The sequence below is a fragment of the Lepidochelys olivacea genome (assembly GCF_965140295.1).
Source record: "Lepidochelys olivacea isolate rLepOli2 genome assembly, chromosome: 9".
In the NCBI taxonomy this organism is placed as follows: domain Eukaryota; kingdom Metazoa; phylum Chordata; order Testudines; family Cheloniidae; genus Lepidochelys; species Lepidochelys olivacea.
Window position 1 is genome coordinate 48,490,408 of NC_140419.1, and position 17,943 is coordinate 48,508,350.

General features: G+C 42.4%; 1 protein-coding gene across 5 annotated transcripts in view; it reads left to right on the forward strand.

Moving 5' to 3' along the window:
- The window catches only part of STAG1 (STAG1 cohesin complex component), a 381,779-nt gene that overhangs the window by 217,960 nt on the left and 145,876 nt on the right, over nucleotides 1-17,943 (forward strand). For all 5 annotated transcript variants that reach the window (XM_084638723.1, XM_084638721.1, XM_084638725.1 and 2 more), the window contains 3 exons: nucleotides 4,666-4,780; nucleotides 9,206-9,323; nucleotides 17,299-17,402. In XM_084638723.1, coding sequence (XP_084494849.1) covers nucleotides 4,666-4,780; nucleotides 9,206-9,323; nucleotides 17,299-17,402 — 337 coding nt within the window. The remainder of the gene's footprint in view (nucleotides 1-4,665; nucleotides 4,781-9,205; nucleotides 9,324-17,298; nucleotides 17,403-17,943) is intronic.

Here is a 17,943-nt window from a genome sequence, read left to right on the forward strand (position 1 = left end):
CTTGTGCCACCCACACTGGCTCCAGTGGTACCCCAGTCTTGGGAAAACCCATGTTGGGACCTATGCATGTGTCACCGCCGAGGGCCTGGTACTGATCATGGGACCGATCAGGGATCAGAGAGAGCTGATTGCTGGGCCATCATCACCTGTCTCCAAGAAGGAGGTCGCCTTACTCAGGAAGATCCTCCCAGCAATTGGCTCATAGTAGCTCCCGGTCCCGTTTGATATCCCTGTACCAGTCAAGTAGCGTGAGGCATGGATCGTCGGGTATCCAACGCAGATCCGCCAAACGCCGTCGGTCCCTGAGACCCTGACCGGCACCGGTCAGACGAGAGCCACCACTCTGCCGAATCCTGGTCACCTGGTACCGACTGCTCTTCTTATAGCTCCAGCACGGAGCAAGGTTCCCTGACTGCAGGACAAGCCCCGATTCCTGTGGTGCCGCCTACATCATCAGCACCGAAACTTGTCCCATGGCCCCAAGCGCAGTGGCCGGCGCCATGGTACTCGTGAAACCCTTGCGGGTTCACCCATCATTCCCAGGCTGCCCGATTGGTGTTTGGAGCTTCGGAGAGGCCAGTGGTCTTGGTATCTCGTTCCCCTCTGCTGCTTGAGGCTTGGGGGGGTCGGGGGTCAGACTCCACAGGTCCAGGAGGATTCAGGGAAGCAAACTGGTGGACTACCAGTGGAAGTGGAGATTCTCACGGCACCGGCATCGTCCTCGTCGTCGCCAGACGAGGCTATCACAGGGCCCCCTCACCCAGTTCCTCAGGATGACACCAAAGCACACCGAGAACTTTTGAAGATGGTCGCTTCCAACCTGGGGCTTCAGACAGAGGAACTGGAAGAGCCCTCAGACTCTCTGTTTGACGTCTTCGGCTCCTGCCAAAATGGCTCTACCCCTTCATGAAGGGGTTTTTAAAATCACTAATGCCCTGTGGCAGACTCCCTCTTCCCTGGCCCCTATCTCAAAAGGGCTGAACACAAGTACTTTGTGCCTACCAAAGGGCATGAGTTCTTATACTCCCACCCAGCCCCCAATTCCTTTGTGGTCAAGGTAGTTAACCACAAGGAGAGGCAAGGACAATCTGGAGCCACCCCCAAAACTAAAGCCTTGAGGAAGCTGGATCTCTTTGGACGTAAGGTTTATTTGTCTTCCAGCCGTCAGCTGAGAGTGGCCAACCACCAAGCCCTCCTTGGCCGATATGACTTCAGATATGGCAAGCCATGGCCAAGTTCGAAGGGTCACTCCCTGAAGCTTCCAAGAAGGATTTTCAAGTGATCCTTGATGAAGGCATGACTGCGGCCAGGGAGGCCCTCCAGGTGGCGTCAGATGCTGCTACTCTGGCTGCCCGTGCCATGGCTTCCGCTTTCTCCATGCGGTGAGCCTCTTGGCTGCTCCTCTCTGGGTTGTCCACCGAGGCCCAGCAGTCAATGCAGGACTTGCCCTTCAATGGCCAAGCCATATTTGCGGAGCAAAGAAACAGCAAGTTGCATGGCCTCAAGGACTCCTGCACCAATCTGAAAACCCTGGGTCTCTACATCCAGGGGAGCCAGTCTCGGCTTGACCAGCCCCACAAACGAGCCAAGGACTACAAACACTGCCTGAGCCACCCACATCCACCCTCTGCCCAATCGGGCTTGACCCGGAACAAGCAAGAGGCCAAACGGTCGTTTTGATGGTGCGCCCCAGGGCAACCTACCAGACTATTCCCTGGATCCATTTTTCCCAATGTTCTCCAACTACCTTTCCTTTTTCCTCCCTGCTTGGACTGCTATAACTTTGGACCGCTGGGTCCTTAGCACAGTGGAGCAGGGTTATACCCTTCAGTTCCTTTCTACCCCCATTCCCATCCACCTTCCAGGTCCCTTTTCAGGGACCTTTCTCACAAGAGTCTCCTCATGCAGGAGGTAAAGGGGTTACTACAGCTGGGTGCGGTGGAAGAAGTTCCTCTCGAGTACAGGTTCTATTCCCGGTACTTTTCAATCCGAAAGGCCAAGAGCGGTCTACAGCCCATCCTGGACCTGAAAGACCTCAACAGGTATATGAAGAAGCTTACATTCCACATGGTCTCCCTGGCTTCTATCATCCTCTCCCTGGATCCGGGGGACTGGTATGCCGCCCTCGACTTGAATGACACATACTTCCACATAGCAATCTTTCAAGGATACGGATGCTTCCTCCAGTTTATGGTGGGCCCCCACCACTACTAGTTTGTGGTCCTCCTGTTCGGCCTGGTGACAGCACCGAGAATATTTATCAAGTGCATGTTGGTGGTAGTGCTGACCTCAGGTGCCAGGGTATCCAGATCTACATGTACCTCGGTGGCTGGCTGGTCAAGGGCAGCTCCAGGTCTCAAGTCCAAAGGTATATCGTGGTGCTTCAAGCCATGTGCCGCTCCCTGGGCCTCCTGGTAAATGACAGAAAGTGGATGTTAGTGCCGGTGCAGAGGATACAGTTCATTGGAGTGGTCTTGAACTCAACCCGTGCCAGAGCGCTCCTGCTGCTGGAAAAGATCCAGACATTAACAGACCTCATTGTGGAAGTCTCTGTGTTGCCCCTGACTAAGGCCAGGGTCTGTCTGCATCTGCTGCGTCACATGGCAGTGTACACTTACGTTGTCCGCCATGCCAGACTCCAGATGTGGCCCACGCAGCAATGGCTGGGGACGGTCTATTCCCAGTCCTGGGACACCCTGGAAAAGATTGTTATCATTCCCCGGTCAATACTTACCTCGCTGTGATGGTGGACCGACCACAGGACAGTCCTAGAGGGGGTTCCGTTCAACACCCCCCCTCACTCCATCGAGTTGATGCTGGATGCCTTGGACCTCGGCTGGGGGACGCATCTTGGCGACCTCTAGACAGAGGGGATGTGGTCCCCGGAGGAGGCGAAGTTGCACATAAACGTCAAAGAGCTCAGCACAGTTTGGCTGGAATGCGGAGTCTACCTATCCCACCTGTTGGGCAAGGTGGTGCAAGTCCTGACGGACAATACAGCCTTGATGTTCTACATCAACAGGAAAGGGGGAGCATGCCTGTTGGCTCTCTGTGAGGAGACACTCCGTCTGTGGGACTTCTGCATAAGCCATGAAATCCACCTGGAAGCTTGTCACCTTCCCGGCGCTGGTGGACCAGCTCAGCAGGGACTTCTCCACCACTACGAGTGGTCGCTCCACCTGGAGGTAGCCTACATGATCTTCCAGAGGTGGGGAATTCCCCAAGTGGACCTGTTCACCACCAGACAGAACAGGAAGTGTCCTTGGTTCTGTTCTTGGCAAGGTCTGAGCAGGGGATCCATCTCTGACACCTTCTTTCTGTCATGGTTGTGGGGACTGATGTACGCGTTCTTGCTGATTCCGCTCATCAGCTAGGCACTGACAATGATCAAGAGAGACAAAGCACAGGTTATCATAACCCTGGCATGGCCTCGCAAACGCTGGTTTGTTAAACTCATGAGCCGGGCACAAGGCCCCTCCCTGGCCCCTGCCCAACTGTCTGGACCTGCTGTCACAGGACCACAGTCGGCTATTGCATCCCAATCTTGCGTCCCTGAACCTCTGAGCCTGGATGCTGCATGACTGAACCCAGAGGAACAGACCTGTTCGGATGCGGTTCAACAGGTCCTCCTAGAGAGTAGGAAGCCCTCAACCAGACTGACTTACCTGGCCAAGTGGATGATGATTTCCCACTGAGCTTCTGAGCGTGGCATCTCTCCCTCACGTTCTTCCGTTCAGTCCATCTTGGACTACCTGCTTCACCTGAGGAGCCAAGGTCTGGCACACTCCTCCATTACAGTGCACCTCACAGCCATCTCCGCTTTCCATCCTCCGATCCAGGGCCAGATGGTGTTTTCTCATGACATGGCGGTCAGATTCTTGAGAGGCCTCAAGAGACTCTTCCCGCAGGTGTGGACCCCTATCTCACAGTGGGATCTTAGCTTGGTCCTCTCCAGGCAAATGGGCCCACCCTTTGAACTGCTGGGCTCCTGCTCCCTTTCCCACCTGTCACAGAAAATCTTTTTCCTGCTGGTGGTGACGTCGGCGAGATGAGTTTGAGATTAAAGCCTTGACCTTGACCATCCGCACACGGTCTTTTAGAAGGACAAGGTTCAGTTGCAGCCACACCCAGCCAGTTTGTAGAAAACTAAGTAAAAGTGAAGAGTAAAAAACATACAAAGGTTGGACTGTAACTCATTTTTATCCTCAATATTTTTATGAAATAAAGGTCAGTGTTGGGGTGGGGGGAAAGCCTCCTTTCATAGTTAGCATTTTGTTTAAATACTTGAGTTCAGTTTATGATTACTGAGCAATGGTTAAAGCAGGCTGCAATCCAGTTTAGAGCCTCCTACATACAGTTAGTTTTTATATTGATAGTGTCACAATAACATTGTTTTTCAGCAAGATAGCTATACCAGCCCAAGACTTAAAAACTTTAAAATACCAGCTATAATATAAACATTTTACGCTAGTACATTTCATAATTTTTTCATTGTGTGACATGTTTCTGGCCCAGTGATGCTGAACAAATGCAGTTTGTTTGTTTTTTAGGGGAAATGGTTTCTGCTTTTTTTAATTGTATTTTATGAATGAACATGTTAGCCATAATGTTGAGCAAACAAAGCTGTTTAATATAAATATTATAACTCCTGTTACTTATTTCTAGACTGTTTAGCAGGCATGACCCCCAGGCAGAAGAAGCATTAGCAAAGAGGAGAGGACGGAACAGTCCAAATGGAAACCTCATTAGGATGTTGGTTCTTTTCTTTCTTGAAAGTGAGGTAAAAACGTTTCTGATACCAATTTTATATATTTAGCAAAACATGAAACTTATTTAAGGTGATTGATCAACTTTTACAAACAGGTTTTAATGCGAGTGACACCATATGCATTGGATCCCCTTCTCCTTGTCTGTAAAGTAAACTCAAACCAATATCCTGCCTAGGATTTGTTTTACTCTTGCCTGTCTTCCATGTAATCAACTCTGCTTTCCCCACTCTGGCTACTATCGTTCACCAGAATGTATATTTTGGTGGTGCCTATTGCAGGACAAACTAAAAGAATGAGTCTGTGGAATGTGCTTTAAAAAAAGGAAGCAATCATATTTTCTGGATAACTTTATTTTAACCAATCCCAAAAAGGAACAAAATCTAATTAAAGTCTCACTGCTTGAGTGTCTTCCAGACACCCTTTGGAGACATTTATTTATTTATTTTATGGTCACACCAAATGTGTACTAGTCACTTTCCGGACATTAAAAAAAGTCTGGTGCCTATTCCAGGGAGCTCACAATCTAAAAACAGATAGACAGACTCATAGGCAGAAGATACTAACAGGGTAACAAAAACAAGGCAATGTATATACAAGTTAATGCCATTCACTGTAAGCTGCAGAGCAGAAATTGGTCTTAAAGGGGACTTAAATATGAGTAGGGTAGCAGCCTTCTGATGGTTTCAGGAAGGTTGTACAGTGCATAGGAAGTTGCATGATCGAAAGCATGGAGGTGACTGTAAGAAGTTGACAAACAGACGAGCCTGGGAACGTTGGTGGAGTGGAGAGATAGAGGCAGCATAAAATTTGAAAAGGGAGGGACAGAAATGTGGAGAGCTTTGAAGGAAGCTTTATTCAATAGTAAGTAGATAGCAAAGGAAGGATTGGAAGAGGGGAATGACATGATCAAATCTGTGGACAAGAAAGGGCAATGTTTGTGTTTGAGAAGCCAGAAAGGAGGGTGTTTCAGTAGCATAGGCAGGATATAATGAGGGCTTTTACAAGAGGTTTGGTTGTGGGAGTGGAAAGAAACAGATGGATCTTAGCAGTATTGAGAAGTAAGAAGGGGAAAGATTTGAATATAGTCCAATGGGTATTAACATCTCCCAGAAACTCACAAGTAGCCAGTGGGGATCAAGGAGCCATGAGTGCAACCTTTAGTGAGATACTTTACTTATAACGTGGGCCACTGCTGTCTACACTGGTTTCTGCCACTGGAAGGGTTTGAAGCATAGCCCTATGTGGAGTAGATTGCCATATCTAATCTAGGTTTGTGATGGAGAGAGGTATGTATGTGTCCTCAGCATAAAATGATCACTGAAGCAAGATGAGATCTCCCAGAGACAGGGTTTACAGTGAAAAGAGAAAGGTCTAAGGGCAGAATCTTGGGTGACCTGCACACAGAGCAGAAGGGAGGAGGAGGCTCTGCCAGAAGGACACTAACAGAATGCTCAGAGAAACGTGAATATGTGCCTCAAAGTAATTACAGCAAAAATCATCGCAAAATAAAAACATAAGGAAATGGGTTTATTTGTTTGCTTCTTCCAGGAGAGAGGTCTCTAGAGCCTGATTCTTTCTGTGTCTCTCCCTTGGTCTGTCAAAGGTGCTGTTGTTATACATTCCTCACATTCCATCAGACCTTGCTGGAAGCTAGGTCTACTGTTATGACAGCCATGATGAGCTTCAGTTCCCAATGTGCTTTGCTCCATTGAAACTCAGAGAGATTACCAAGAGCCAGCCTTGTCCCACCCCACTGAGGAGAGAGGAGAATTCAGCTCATGGAACTCTAGCCTTGGTCCCTAAAGCCAGGTTCAGCAAAATGTGCTTTCTTGTGTAAACCATATAGTTTCCCTGAGACCACTTCTTCTGCCTCAGTGCCAGTGTCTGCCTTTGCTATCAGAGAGATGTTTCTTAAAGACAACCTAGAATAGTGTGGTGCTAGCTTAGCAGGCTACACTTCATAAGGATTGTGAAGGACATGGGGCTCGTATGTAATAATTTATGAATACTGTATGTGACCTGGTTATTGGGCTCATAATTGTATAGCTATTTTGGCTCACTGGGAATTTTTACAGTACACATATGTGTCTTAGTTTAATAGCAGGAGGTTGGGAGATGAGCAGGAAGGCCAGACAATGGCTCCAGCTAAAATACCTCCTGGTAAATACTGCAAGGGCTAAGAGAGAATACCAGAACTATTAACTGTGAAGAACCTAATTCCTTGGCTCCAGCTAAATTACACTGTTTGTTTGCTCTGCGTGGGAGCCAAAAGATCAATAAGACAAAAAGACTCTCAGATTAGAATCAGTCATAGAATATCAGGGTTGGAAGGGACCTCAGGAGGTCATCTCGTCCAACCCCCTGCTCAAAGCAGGACCAATCCCCAATTTTTGCTCCAGATCCCTAAATGGCCCCCTCAAGGATTGAACTCACAGCTCTGGGTTTAGCAGGCCAATGCTCAAACCACTAAGCTATCCCTCCCCCCTTAGAGGTGAGGTAGTTATCAGGGAGCTGTTCAGGGGGAACAGGCACACACAGAGATCATCCTTGGGAGTCTGAACAAATTAGACTTTCCAGGGAGATGGTAAACTTTAGATAAGATATTTGTTTGTGGTGTTGGTTGTAGCTATGTTGGTCCCAGTATCTGAGAGAAACAAGATGGGTGAGGTAATATTTTGGTCCAGCTTCTGTTGGTGGAAGATATAAGCTGTCAGGCTACACAGAGGTCTTTTTCTTCCCCAGACCAGAATAAGAGCTCTGTATAGCTCAAAAGCTTGTACCTTCCACCAACAGAAGTTGGTCCAATAAAAGATATTACCTCACCTACCTTGTCTCTTTAGATAAGATAGACATCCATGTAGCCTTTTTATTGTTTTTAAACCCTTTTCTCTTACATTATGCTTTGTCCCTACTGTTGAAATTAAACAGCACTTTGATTTGAAAGGGCTGTCTGATTGCTTGTGTTTACCACTGGTTGCAAACTCCCCAAGGAAAGAACCAAAGATACCCAAACACAGTCATACCTGTCCATAGGATACTGTAGCCCAGGACCCAGTTTTAGAGTGGGAGAATACAGGGATTCCACTCCAGGAGAGGTAAAGCCACAAGGTCTGAACACCTATGGAGGTGCACTCGGGAGGGCAGGGGGGTGGGGGCAGAGGTACAGCTAGCCCTGTGACCATGACAAGCATCAAAGAGCTTTTATATCCCATTTCAGTTCCTCTTAGAACAGCCCATCAGTACAGAAGTTTATGAAAGCTGGCACTTACATCAGCCTCTAACACCCAAGGTTTCTTTCTCCGGGGGTCAGCACCATATTTGGTAATTAGTCAAATCAGGATGCTGTGGTCTTACTTGTTGATGGTAGCTCATGATTTTCTTACAAGTCAGTGGAAGCGAATGGCTATTCTTTCCAGAATGATTTTTCTCAGTTTAACTGAATGGTGGTGTTATAAAGAAACGTCTGATGGGATTTTCAGAAACACTCAACATTGGCTTAATTCTGCACCGATTTAGGTAAATGAGAGTTTTACCATTACTTTTAATGAGACCCGAGTTAGGCCAATGCTGAGCAGTTTTGAAAGTATTGTCCATTATGTATCCAGATCTCAGAGCTACACTCAATAGCTACTTGGTTCCTGTTCCGTGTGTATGCTGAAAAGTGGATAGGTCTGCACATAAAGTGAAAAATCTTTATAATAATTTCTTGTCCATAAATAATGCCTTTCCTCCTAAAATTTTTAACATTTCTTAGATAAATGTATCCAATCCAGTTGCTGTTGTTGAGCTATGTTATTAAACAGTAATCATTAGTTTCAAACTTTTAGCAGTCTAGTTGTAAAGTGTTACATTGAATGAACACTATTGTGTAATTTTTCATTATTACAGTAGATATTGTGATGCTTAAGATGTATACTATATTAAAACTAACATGAAATTCCCTATGCCTATTACATACGGTTAATAAAAGAAAAATAAACACCTCGATAGAATGTGTCTCTTCTTCTCCCCCCATCCCCCACTGTCCACTATTATGACACCTTAACTCTACAGAAAAGTGTGACAAGCATTCTGGTGGGATTGGGGCTTAGACTAGATGACCCTTGCAGTCCCTTTTAACCATATGATTCTATGATTCTTCTCATGTCATGATACAAGCTGTGACCTGGAAGACACCTGCAAGTAAAGTGTCATATAAGAAAAGAGCCCTCATTTCTTTCTCATACTCCACTCACCCTTCCATAAAATAAAAGTTTCACCATGGTTATGCAGTTATATGGCTTTTTGTTGGAAAGTGGACCTTCCAACATTAATTTCAAATTTAGTTTTCCTTCTTAGTGATATAAGAACACTGTCTTCGCTCAAACCATTATAATAGTTGATGAAGCTCTGTTTGAACCAGAAAGCTTTATTGACATTTGATTTGTTATTTCTAGTTGCATGAACATGCAGCTTACTTAGTGGATAGTTTGTGGGAGAGCTCTCAAGAACTGCTGAAGGACTGGGAGTGCATGACAGAATTGCTATTGGAAGAACCAGTTCAAGGAGAAGAAGGTATTTGTGTTACTTTGTTAAATACATTAAATTGATGTAATAAAACATGGTTAATTCTTCTTAATAAAAATGCTGTTAATCTTTGGATGTTATGAATGTCTGATTCCAATCCTACATTTAGAAGTGATATGCAAAATGGAAATATTATATTTTAATTAATCTGATTTTTGGGAGGGGTTAATGCAGATTTTCAAGTAGAAGGCAGCACATTAAATGGGAACTGCCTTAATTCGTCCTCAAGACACAATGATCAAAGGGACACTTTTTTTTTTGTTTCATATTTAATTGAAACAATGGCATTACTAATTGCTCACTAGTTTTCATCTTGCTGTTTGCTTGCCTCCTTCATTCTGACATTGTCTACAGTTAGAGGGCCAGCACCTTCTTTTCTTATCTGAACAGTGATGTGACTACCATGTTATTGGGCACTTTAAACTGGGTAATTATAATAATAATATGGCTTTGAATAGAGCCAATACTTCAGGTGATAATTATTGAATTTAGGGGTTTGTATAAAACATTGCTTTATCAACAACAAGTTTATTGCTAAAAACAACTATGTCTGGAAAAGTGCCAGTTTATTCAGATGTAAAAACTAAATCTAGAACTATTCAAATGTTGAGAAAAGAGGGGGAAATGGAATTTTGCTGCTGAATTCCTTTGCTGAATCTAGTGTAATGAATGAAATAAAAAATAGATGCCTGTGTTTGTGCATACCATCATGGGAATATATGTTAACAATAGACTTATCAAGCCTGAAAGACAATACTTTCCAAATACAGTTCTTCTGTATCTCATATTGAATTCCTCTATTGATTTTTTCTGACATTGTAATTAGGAAATCTACTATCTGAACAATCTATTAATGAACGTTAACTCATTGCTCTTTGGTTAACAACTAAGAGTCGTTGCTAAGTTCAGTTTCTCTCCTGTGACGAACACTCAGGAGAGGCCATCAAGGAGTATGCTCCCTGATTTTGTGGACCATTCTGCACCTGCCCCAGTGCAAGCCAAGGGCCAGATGTATCTTATACCAGCTGAGAATTGATGCAATAGAGCTGTGCTCCACTCCTTTCTGACTCTCTCTGTGTCTGTGCATCCCAGTGCCAGGGTGGAGAGAACAGTTGGTGCAGAAGCTGATTCTATGAGCTTTATGCCAGATGAGAGATCCTCTCTGCTGGGCCAATTCACAACTGGTCTCCTACAAGGAGATTCCAGCTCCATAGCACCAATCAGGTAGTGCAAAGGAACAGGATTGTTGTAGAGATTTTGGCCCAAATTCAAGTTCTTCTTTGTAAATCATTGCTGTGATTAGGGAATTATGGTGGGTATTATAGTTGAGGCTCATTACTTTTTGAAACTCTCAACCTTGGGAATGAAATTTTCCATGCTTGGCCTCTGCCTCAAGGTGAATTATTCAGGAAAATTTGAATGTAAACAGTTCAAGTGTTTTTGAATGAGAGGTGAAAGGAAAATATGTATTTCCCCCATCCCCATTTTTGGATCTTTCTTGCAGCTGAGGAGCAGTGCATGGCCTCATTTAAAGGAAGTTGGATTTAGTTTGATTACATGATTATTCAAACATAGATAACTCACTGAACACACACAGTAGATATTTTTCAATTGTTCTTTGAATGGTTGCAGACTTGTATTCCTCTCAGGTGTGTGCTGGCCCAGCGAGCTGAAGCTGGAGAACTTTGCTTAGCAGTTCCCATCAGGGTAGTCCATGCACTCTCTGACTCTTCATAGCCCCTCCCGAGTTTATTTAAGGGTAGCGTTGTCCCAATGCCCCTCTGTTCCTCCTCATGGCTGTGGCTTGGGTCAGAACTTTCGGGTGGGGTATGTTACGTTAAGCTTTGGTGTCACAGTGATTTTTCTGTGAATGTGTGTCCATAGTTATTTAATTACAGTTAGTAGTAGTAGTACACTTAGTAATTAGTTATGTTAATTATTTAGTTAAATAGTATTTAGCCTAGTGCAATGCCATCGCCAGATTTTAAACACAGTCCATAATGTGGGGTAGCTATCCCTAACAGTGATCCTCACACTTGCTGTTTACTGTGTCTCAGAGAAGGGCAAACATAAAGGAAAAGTGTTCCATTTGTAAGTTGTTCAAAAAGAGAATGCACATAGCCAGAGACATACACCAGAAGCAGCACCTTATGGAGCAAACCAAGAGGCCCATTTTGGTGCCGGGAGCCTCCACAGATCACCTAGTCCCTCAGAGAACCTCAGAGCTGGCATAGGTGTTACCCGGGGTTTTCAGAACCCACAGCAGGGGCAACTTAACTATTTCACTCCAGGCAGTGTCAGGAATAAATCAGTAGGAACCCAGCAATTCTGTCTGATCAAGGTTAAATACAAGTAAGCATGCTCTTATCTAACATGGCAGTTTATTTGATTTAAGCACACACAGACATAAGCAATAGGTTTAAAACATCCCAGATATTTACCTAACATCTGGAATGGTATTGAGTAATTAACAGGAGGATCGCAGTGGCCAGTTACTCACTTGCTGGGGAGAAAGGGTATCAGGAAAAACGTCTCTCAAGATGGCTTCAGAGAACTGATCCAAAGTACACTCTATTATCTAGACTTTATAACTAACTTCTACAAAACACATAGGTCATAATAATCCCTACTAAATTATCAGTTTTCCTGCTTTCAATAAACTTTTAATATCAGAGGCGTCTAGATTCAACATTTTCCAACCACCAAGATTTTCAGTCTCAGTTGTTTCCTTGTCTGTCCCCTGCCCCCATTCTGATTAGCAGAAATTGCCAGCTAGATATGACCTTGTATCTAAAAGCCCACTTCAAATTAACCCTTAACTATGTGGTGTTCTACTTCATTAATTTATGGTGGCTGAATGCACATAATGTGGTTGAAATTGGCTTGATCACATTCTGGGGTCTACACACCCCTCAAATCCAGGGCAACACAGGCTGCTGTTGCCCAGCCATACTGTGACTCTTCTCTGAGGAGAAGAGATCATTCTTCCTCTGGTCCTCTGAGGAAGAGGAGTTACGAGACTTACTGGAGCCATTCCAGAACATGGAGAGATTCCTCCTCTTCTAAGAAAAGTGCAGGCCATATGCAGGATAGAGCAGGGCTGTCTGCCTGCTTTCTTATATTGAGACAAGATCAATTCAGCAGCACACAGTCAACTCTAGTACCATTTGCAGGTCATCCTCAAGTTCAGTACCAAAAACATCAGTCTCAGTATCAACCATATTGATCCCACAGGCTTATCAGGAAGCATCAGACTTGCTTTACCTCTTTGTTAATTCAGGAGTGTTCAGCTGTGGTGGTTTCTTCTGCACCTTGGGCAAGCAGCCAATTTGATTCTCCTTTTGAGGGCAGCATACTGCTTGCCAACTTCCTGATTATATCCCGTCCATTTGGGGACAGGCTATCCTGCTTCTACAGGTCTTGGGAAACAGTAACTATGTACAAATGGATATTAAGCTTTGTGGGATAGGGATATGCCATCCAATTCCTGTCCATCCCCCTTTTTTCACCTCATCCCTTTTCAGGGAGCCCTGTCATGAGTCTCTGCTTCTTCAGCAGATTCAGACTCTGCTTGCTTTAGGAGCCATAGAAGAAGTTTCCCTTCAGCATCGAGGAAAGGGATTTTACTTACATTATTTCCTGATCTGCAAGTCCAAGGGAGGGATGAAATCTATTCTAACCTCCAAGGTCTCAACAAGTACTTCAAGTATATGGGATTATGTATGGTAACCTTGCTATAATTATCTCCATATTAGATTAAAACAACTGGTTTTCTGTCCTCCATCTTCAGGATGCCTATTTCCATGTGGTGATTTTTCCCAACCCACAGAAACTTTCTGAGATTTGTACTGGCAGGTCAGCATTATCAATACACATTACTCCCATTTGGCCTATCCTCAGCCCCACGTGTATTTACCAATGCATACCTGTAGGGGCAGCCTATGTAACATTATGAGGTGCAATCCAGACCAGTGAGAGAGTGTCACTTCTTGTCCTGTAATCCTGAGTGCCCTAAAATGCACTGATTATGGAGATCCCTGTCTGGACATTCCCAGTCACCACACAAGCATGCACTAAGTATCTGTGTTTTCAGCATCCCTGGTTCATCATCTCTGACTTCAGCAGCCTGCTTGTTACATCATAGCCACACAATGATCTCCGTCAGCCTTGGTTACTACTAGCCGAGTGACCCCCAACACACACCCCAGTCCCAGATTTCCCCAAAACCATCACCCCTGAAATGTCCAGCCTTCTACTGGAACTTTTAGGGAAGTAAAAGTTACCCCATTAAAAAGACAAAAACACAGCAGTTTGTTAACTCCAGTTAAAGCAACAATCACTTCAGTTAAAACAAACACTGGCTTGGTTTAGATTAAATGTAACATGTAAATGTTTGTTGGCAAAAAGAGATAAGATTCTAAGTGAATTCAAGTGTAAGGGAGAAAGTCAAAAATGGTTACAAGCAAATAAAAGTGAAAAATGCTTTCTAATGACTTCAATCTTGGTTCAAGGTAACCTTCTTACTACACTTCCTTCCAGTAAAATGGCTGACCACACCCTGGGTCAGAATCATAGTGGTCCATACTGATCTTAAGTCTACAAAATGTTTAAGAAATTGCCAGAAAATAGACATTATTTTCTGCCAATGAAAATGATGGAGAAAAAAGGGTAGCAGAGAATATCATTAACATCCAGACTTGCTGAGGCTACTTTTCAAAAGTGAAGGGGAAATCCTACATCAAGTAAAATTGTTCATCCTTGTACATTCCCCATCAAAATATCCACATGGCTTGGTGGAAATATGCAGGGTCAGTTTTCCAGGTGGGGTAGCTGAGGAACAGAGCTAATGACTTGCCAGAGATTATAATTAGTAAATTTGTGGCAAATCTGGCACAAGACACCCTGGTCATTGAGGTGGCAAGATCCATAGAGTTTATACACTAGAGCACAATGACTCTTAGAAATTTATTCAAAGCTTTGCCCTTGGTTAGTAAAATGTATGTAATAATTCATAACCTCATTTGTAAATTGGTTTGATGGCTGCAGGTAATAAGCACTAGGTGAGTCCAAAATACGGGCATAAAAATCAATGGAGTAATTTGGTGTAGAGTAATTCACTCCCTTTCAACCTAATTTTTCACTGCCATGCACCTTTTGTGGACATTTACATCTGTTTAAAATGAATAAAAGGTGGGTGAAATATGCAAAGCAGTAGAGAATTCAGGCCCAGTATTTTCAGTGACATAATTTAATAGGCTAACTACAATGCTGTGGCCTAGTGGGTTTATCAAAGACTTTGGAAGTAGGAGACTTGGCTTTTAGTTTTGGATTTGATGCTTAATTTGCTATGGCTATTTAGTGAGTAGGTGAAAGTAGACTTTGCTGTTCACACTTTCATATCTAAGTGACATATGTGAGGAAAGAACAAGAATATCTTGTCAGATGCGCACTGAAAAAATAAGTGCTTAGCAGGAATCATTGTTAGCTTCACCATTTACATTTTTAATTTGTTTATATTTTTAAACTACCTTCATTTATCTGAAGAAACCAAAATATAAAACATTATATAAACCTGGGAAATTCCAAAACCAAAAAATGTTGTTTCAAAAGTCAGTTATGATTTTTAGGTATAGTTATCTATCACATTATTTATAAAATCCAAGCTCTTAAAATCTAATCCTGGGAAACATGATGAGCAAGAAATGTAGAAGTGCTTAAATGACTTAGGCACAGTCGCCCTGTGTCCTACCCTCCCAATTCTTAAGTCATTTAGGTGCCTTTTTAAAATCCCACTCAGTATTTACAAACATCATCATCATTTTAATGTAAAATACATAAAAACTAGAAGAAAAAAAATACATTGATGACTGCTTTATTATAAATTTGAAATAAATAATATTTATCACTGTTGTAATAGCTTTTTCTAAAAGGGATAAACCAAGGTGCAGTAAAGTTAAGCGACTTGCCTAAAGTTACCCAATTCAATGGCAAAGTCAGGAATAGAAGTTGGGAGTTGTTGCTCTGAGTACACTGCTGTTATCACTAGACTACATAAAGGCCCCATCCAGGCAGACACGTGTTCCGGTGCAGAGCTCCAATGGCTTTAGTATTTCAAAGGCTACTGTATTGTTATTTAAAAGAGTAAAGGTGATGAGCAGGTCTGTTACCCTGACATTGATCACAGAAATATGGTACAGCTGCTCTAAAATTCATCCAGGAAGGAAGGAACAGATGATCATAAATCCATGTTGAATGGTATTAATTTTATTGAAAATGGATCTTGTTAAACAAACTTGATATTACTGTTTGATGAGACTGCAAGCTTTCTTGGTAAAGGTGTTGGACTATGTTGTACTTGTAAGCAATTTCACTTAGTACTGCAAGACATGCTAATTTTAAAAAACTAACATTATACAAAATTAGTGTAGTACATATTAAATTGATTAGAGGCTGGCTAACTGATAGATCATAAAATGTAATTGTTAGTGGTGAATTGTTATTGAATGTGTGTGTTTCTAGTGGGTTCGCACAAGGATTAGTCATTGGCCCAGTGCTATTTAATATTTTTATCAATGATCAGGAAGAAAGTATTAAATGATTCTTGCTAAAGTTTGCAAATGACAAAAAATGGTCAGCGGATGAATATGAGGAGGGCAGGTCATTGTTACAGAGTAATCTAGGTAAATTGATAAACTGGGCACAATTAAACAACAGTCATTTCAATACAACCAAATGCAAGGCCATATGTATGTAGGAACAAAGAATGCAGGCCATATTTACAAGGTAGGGAACAATATCCTGAAAAAACGGTGACTCTGAAAAGGACTTAGTGGTGATAGTGACTAATGAAGTGAACCTGAGCTCTCAGAGCAATGCTGTGGTTAAGGAGGCTAATGCAATCCTTGGACATATAAACAGAAATTTCAAGCAGGAGTAGGAAGATGATTTTATGTATGTGGGACTCATGATTTCTAGCATCCACACTTTTTAAAAGGATGTTGAAAAATTGGAGAGGATTCAGAAAAGGGCCACAAAAATTATTTGAAGGCTGGAAAACTGCCATAGGGGTGAGAGACTTAAGGATCTCAATCTATTTTGCTTGTAAAAGAGACAGTTAAGAGGTGACTTGATTACAATCTATAAGTGCCTATATGAGAAGATCTCTGATGGTAGAGGGTCTTCTAATCTTGCAGAAAAACACAAATCAGGGTACAATGGGTAGATGGTGAAGTTAGATAAAGTCCAACTGGAAATAATTTATGAATTTTACAGTGAATTTAATTAACTACTGGAACAATCAATTAAGGGAGTGTGATGGAATATCCATCACTTGAATTATTTTAATCAAAGCCAGTTGCTTCTCTAAAAGATTTCTAACTCAACCAGAATTTATGGGCTTAATAGAGGAATCACTGCATAGAACTCTGTAGCCTATGTTCTGTAGGAGTTCAGAGTAAAGGATCATAATTGTCCCTTCTGGCCTTAAAATCTGTTAAACCAGGAATTTCTGATAATGGTGAAATAGATTATTTTGAAAAGCTTATATAATGGTACTGAATAGATTGTATTCTAAACTAACATTTAACCTCAGGGTAGAATTTTCAGAAGTGCCTAAGTCCCATTTTCAACATTGACCTTAGGTCCAGATGTTCAAAGGGATTTAGGTGCCTAATTAGAATTTCACAAGCACCTAGGCACCTAACTCCTAATTAAATCAATGGGTGCTTGTTAAAAATCTCATTAGGCATCTCTCTGCATCTTTAGGATCCTAAATGCCTTTGAAAACCAGGCCCTAGATCACTTTTTGAAAATGGGATTATGGCTTCTAAATCACTTATGTACTCTTGAAAGTTTTACCATTGACTAGTTTTCTGCATTTTATGCACTCATTCAATAAAATCACCATGTACATGATTACTTTAATACAGATGATCAAATCTACTTTCCTTTTCTTTCTCCACAGCAATGTCTGACCGACAAGAGAGTGCTCTGATTGAGTTGATGGTGTGTACAATTCGACAAGCTGCTGAAGCACATCCGCCAGTGGGCAGGGGGACTGGCAAGAGAGTGAGTGTTATTGAAATAGATGGTTCAGACCTTTGTATTACTGTGAAATGTTTATGTTATAGGTATTAGATATATTGTAATACTTTTGTCTGTCGGGTTCAGTGTGTGAATGGTTGGGTGATGTTGGTGCCTGTGACATATAGGAGGTCAGACTGGATGACGTGGTGGTCCCTTCTGGCCTTATACTCAATGATTCTGTGATATTATATTGATGTACTGTAGAACCATAGTGACAGATTGTTACAATTGACAAAAAATTTTATGGGACTTTTGTAACCATCTAATTGAGTTCTGACTTGAATTATTTTTTGGAGAAAAGTAATGGAAATGATAAATCTGAATATGTTTGAATTTTTTAAAGTTCTTTTGCATTCCTAAGTAATTAGGTAGTTGTAAAATTATATCTTGAGAAAAATCACTTTCTTCAGATTTTTAGACAAGGCATCTCATTTTTTTTTTAATGCTTTTGTTGAAAAATGACAGAGAATACATTTTATTAAAATCATAGAAAAATAATTCTTTATTCTCTGGTTTAAAAAAA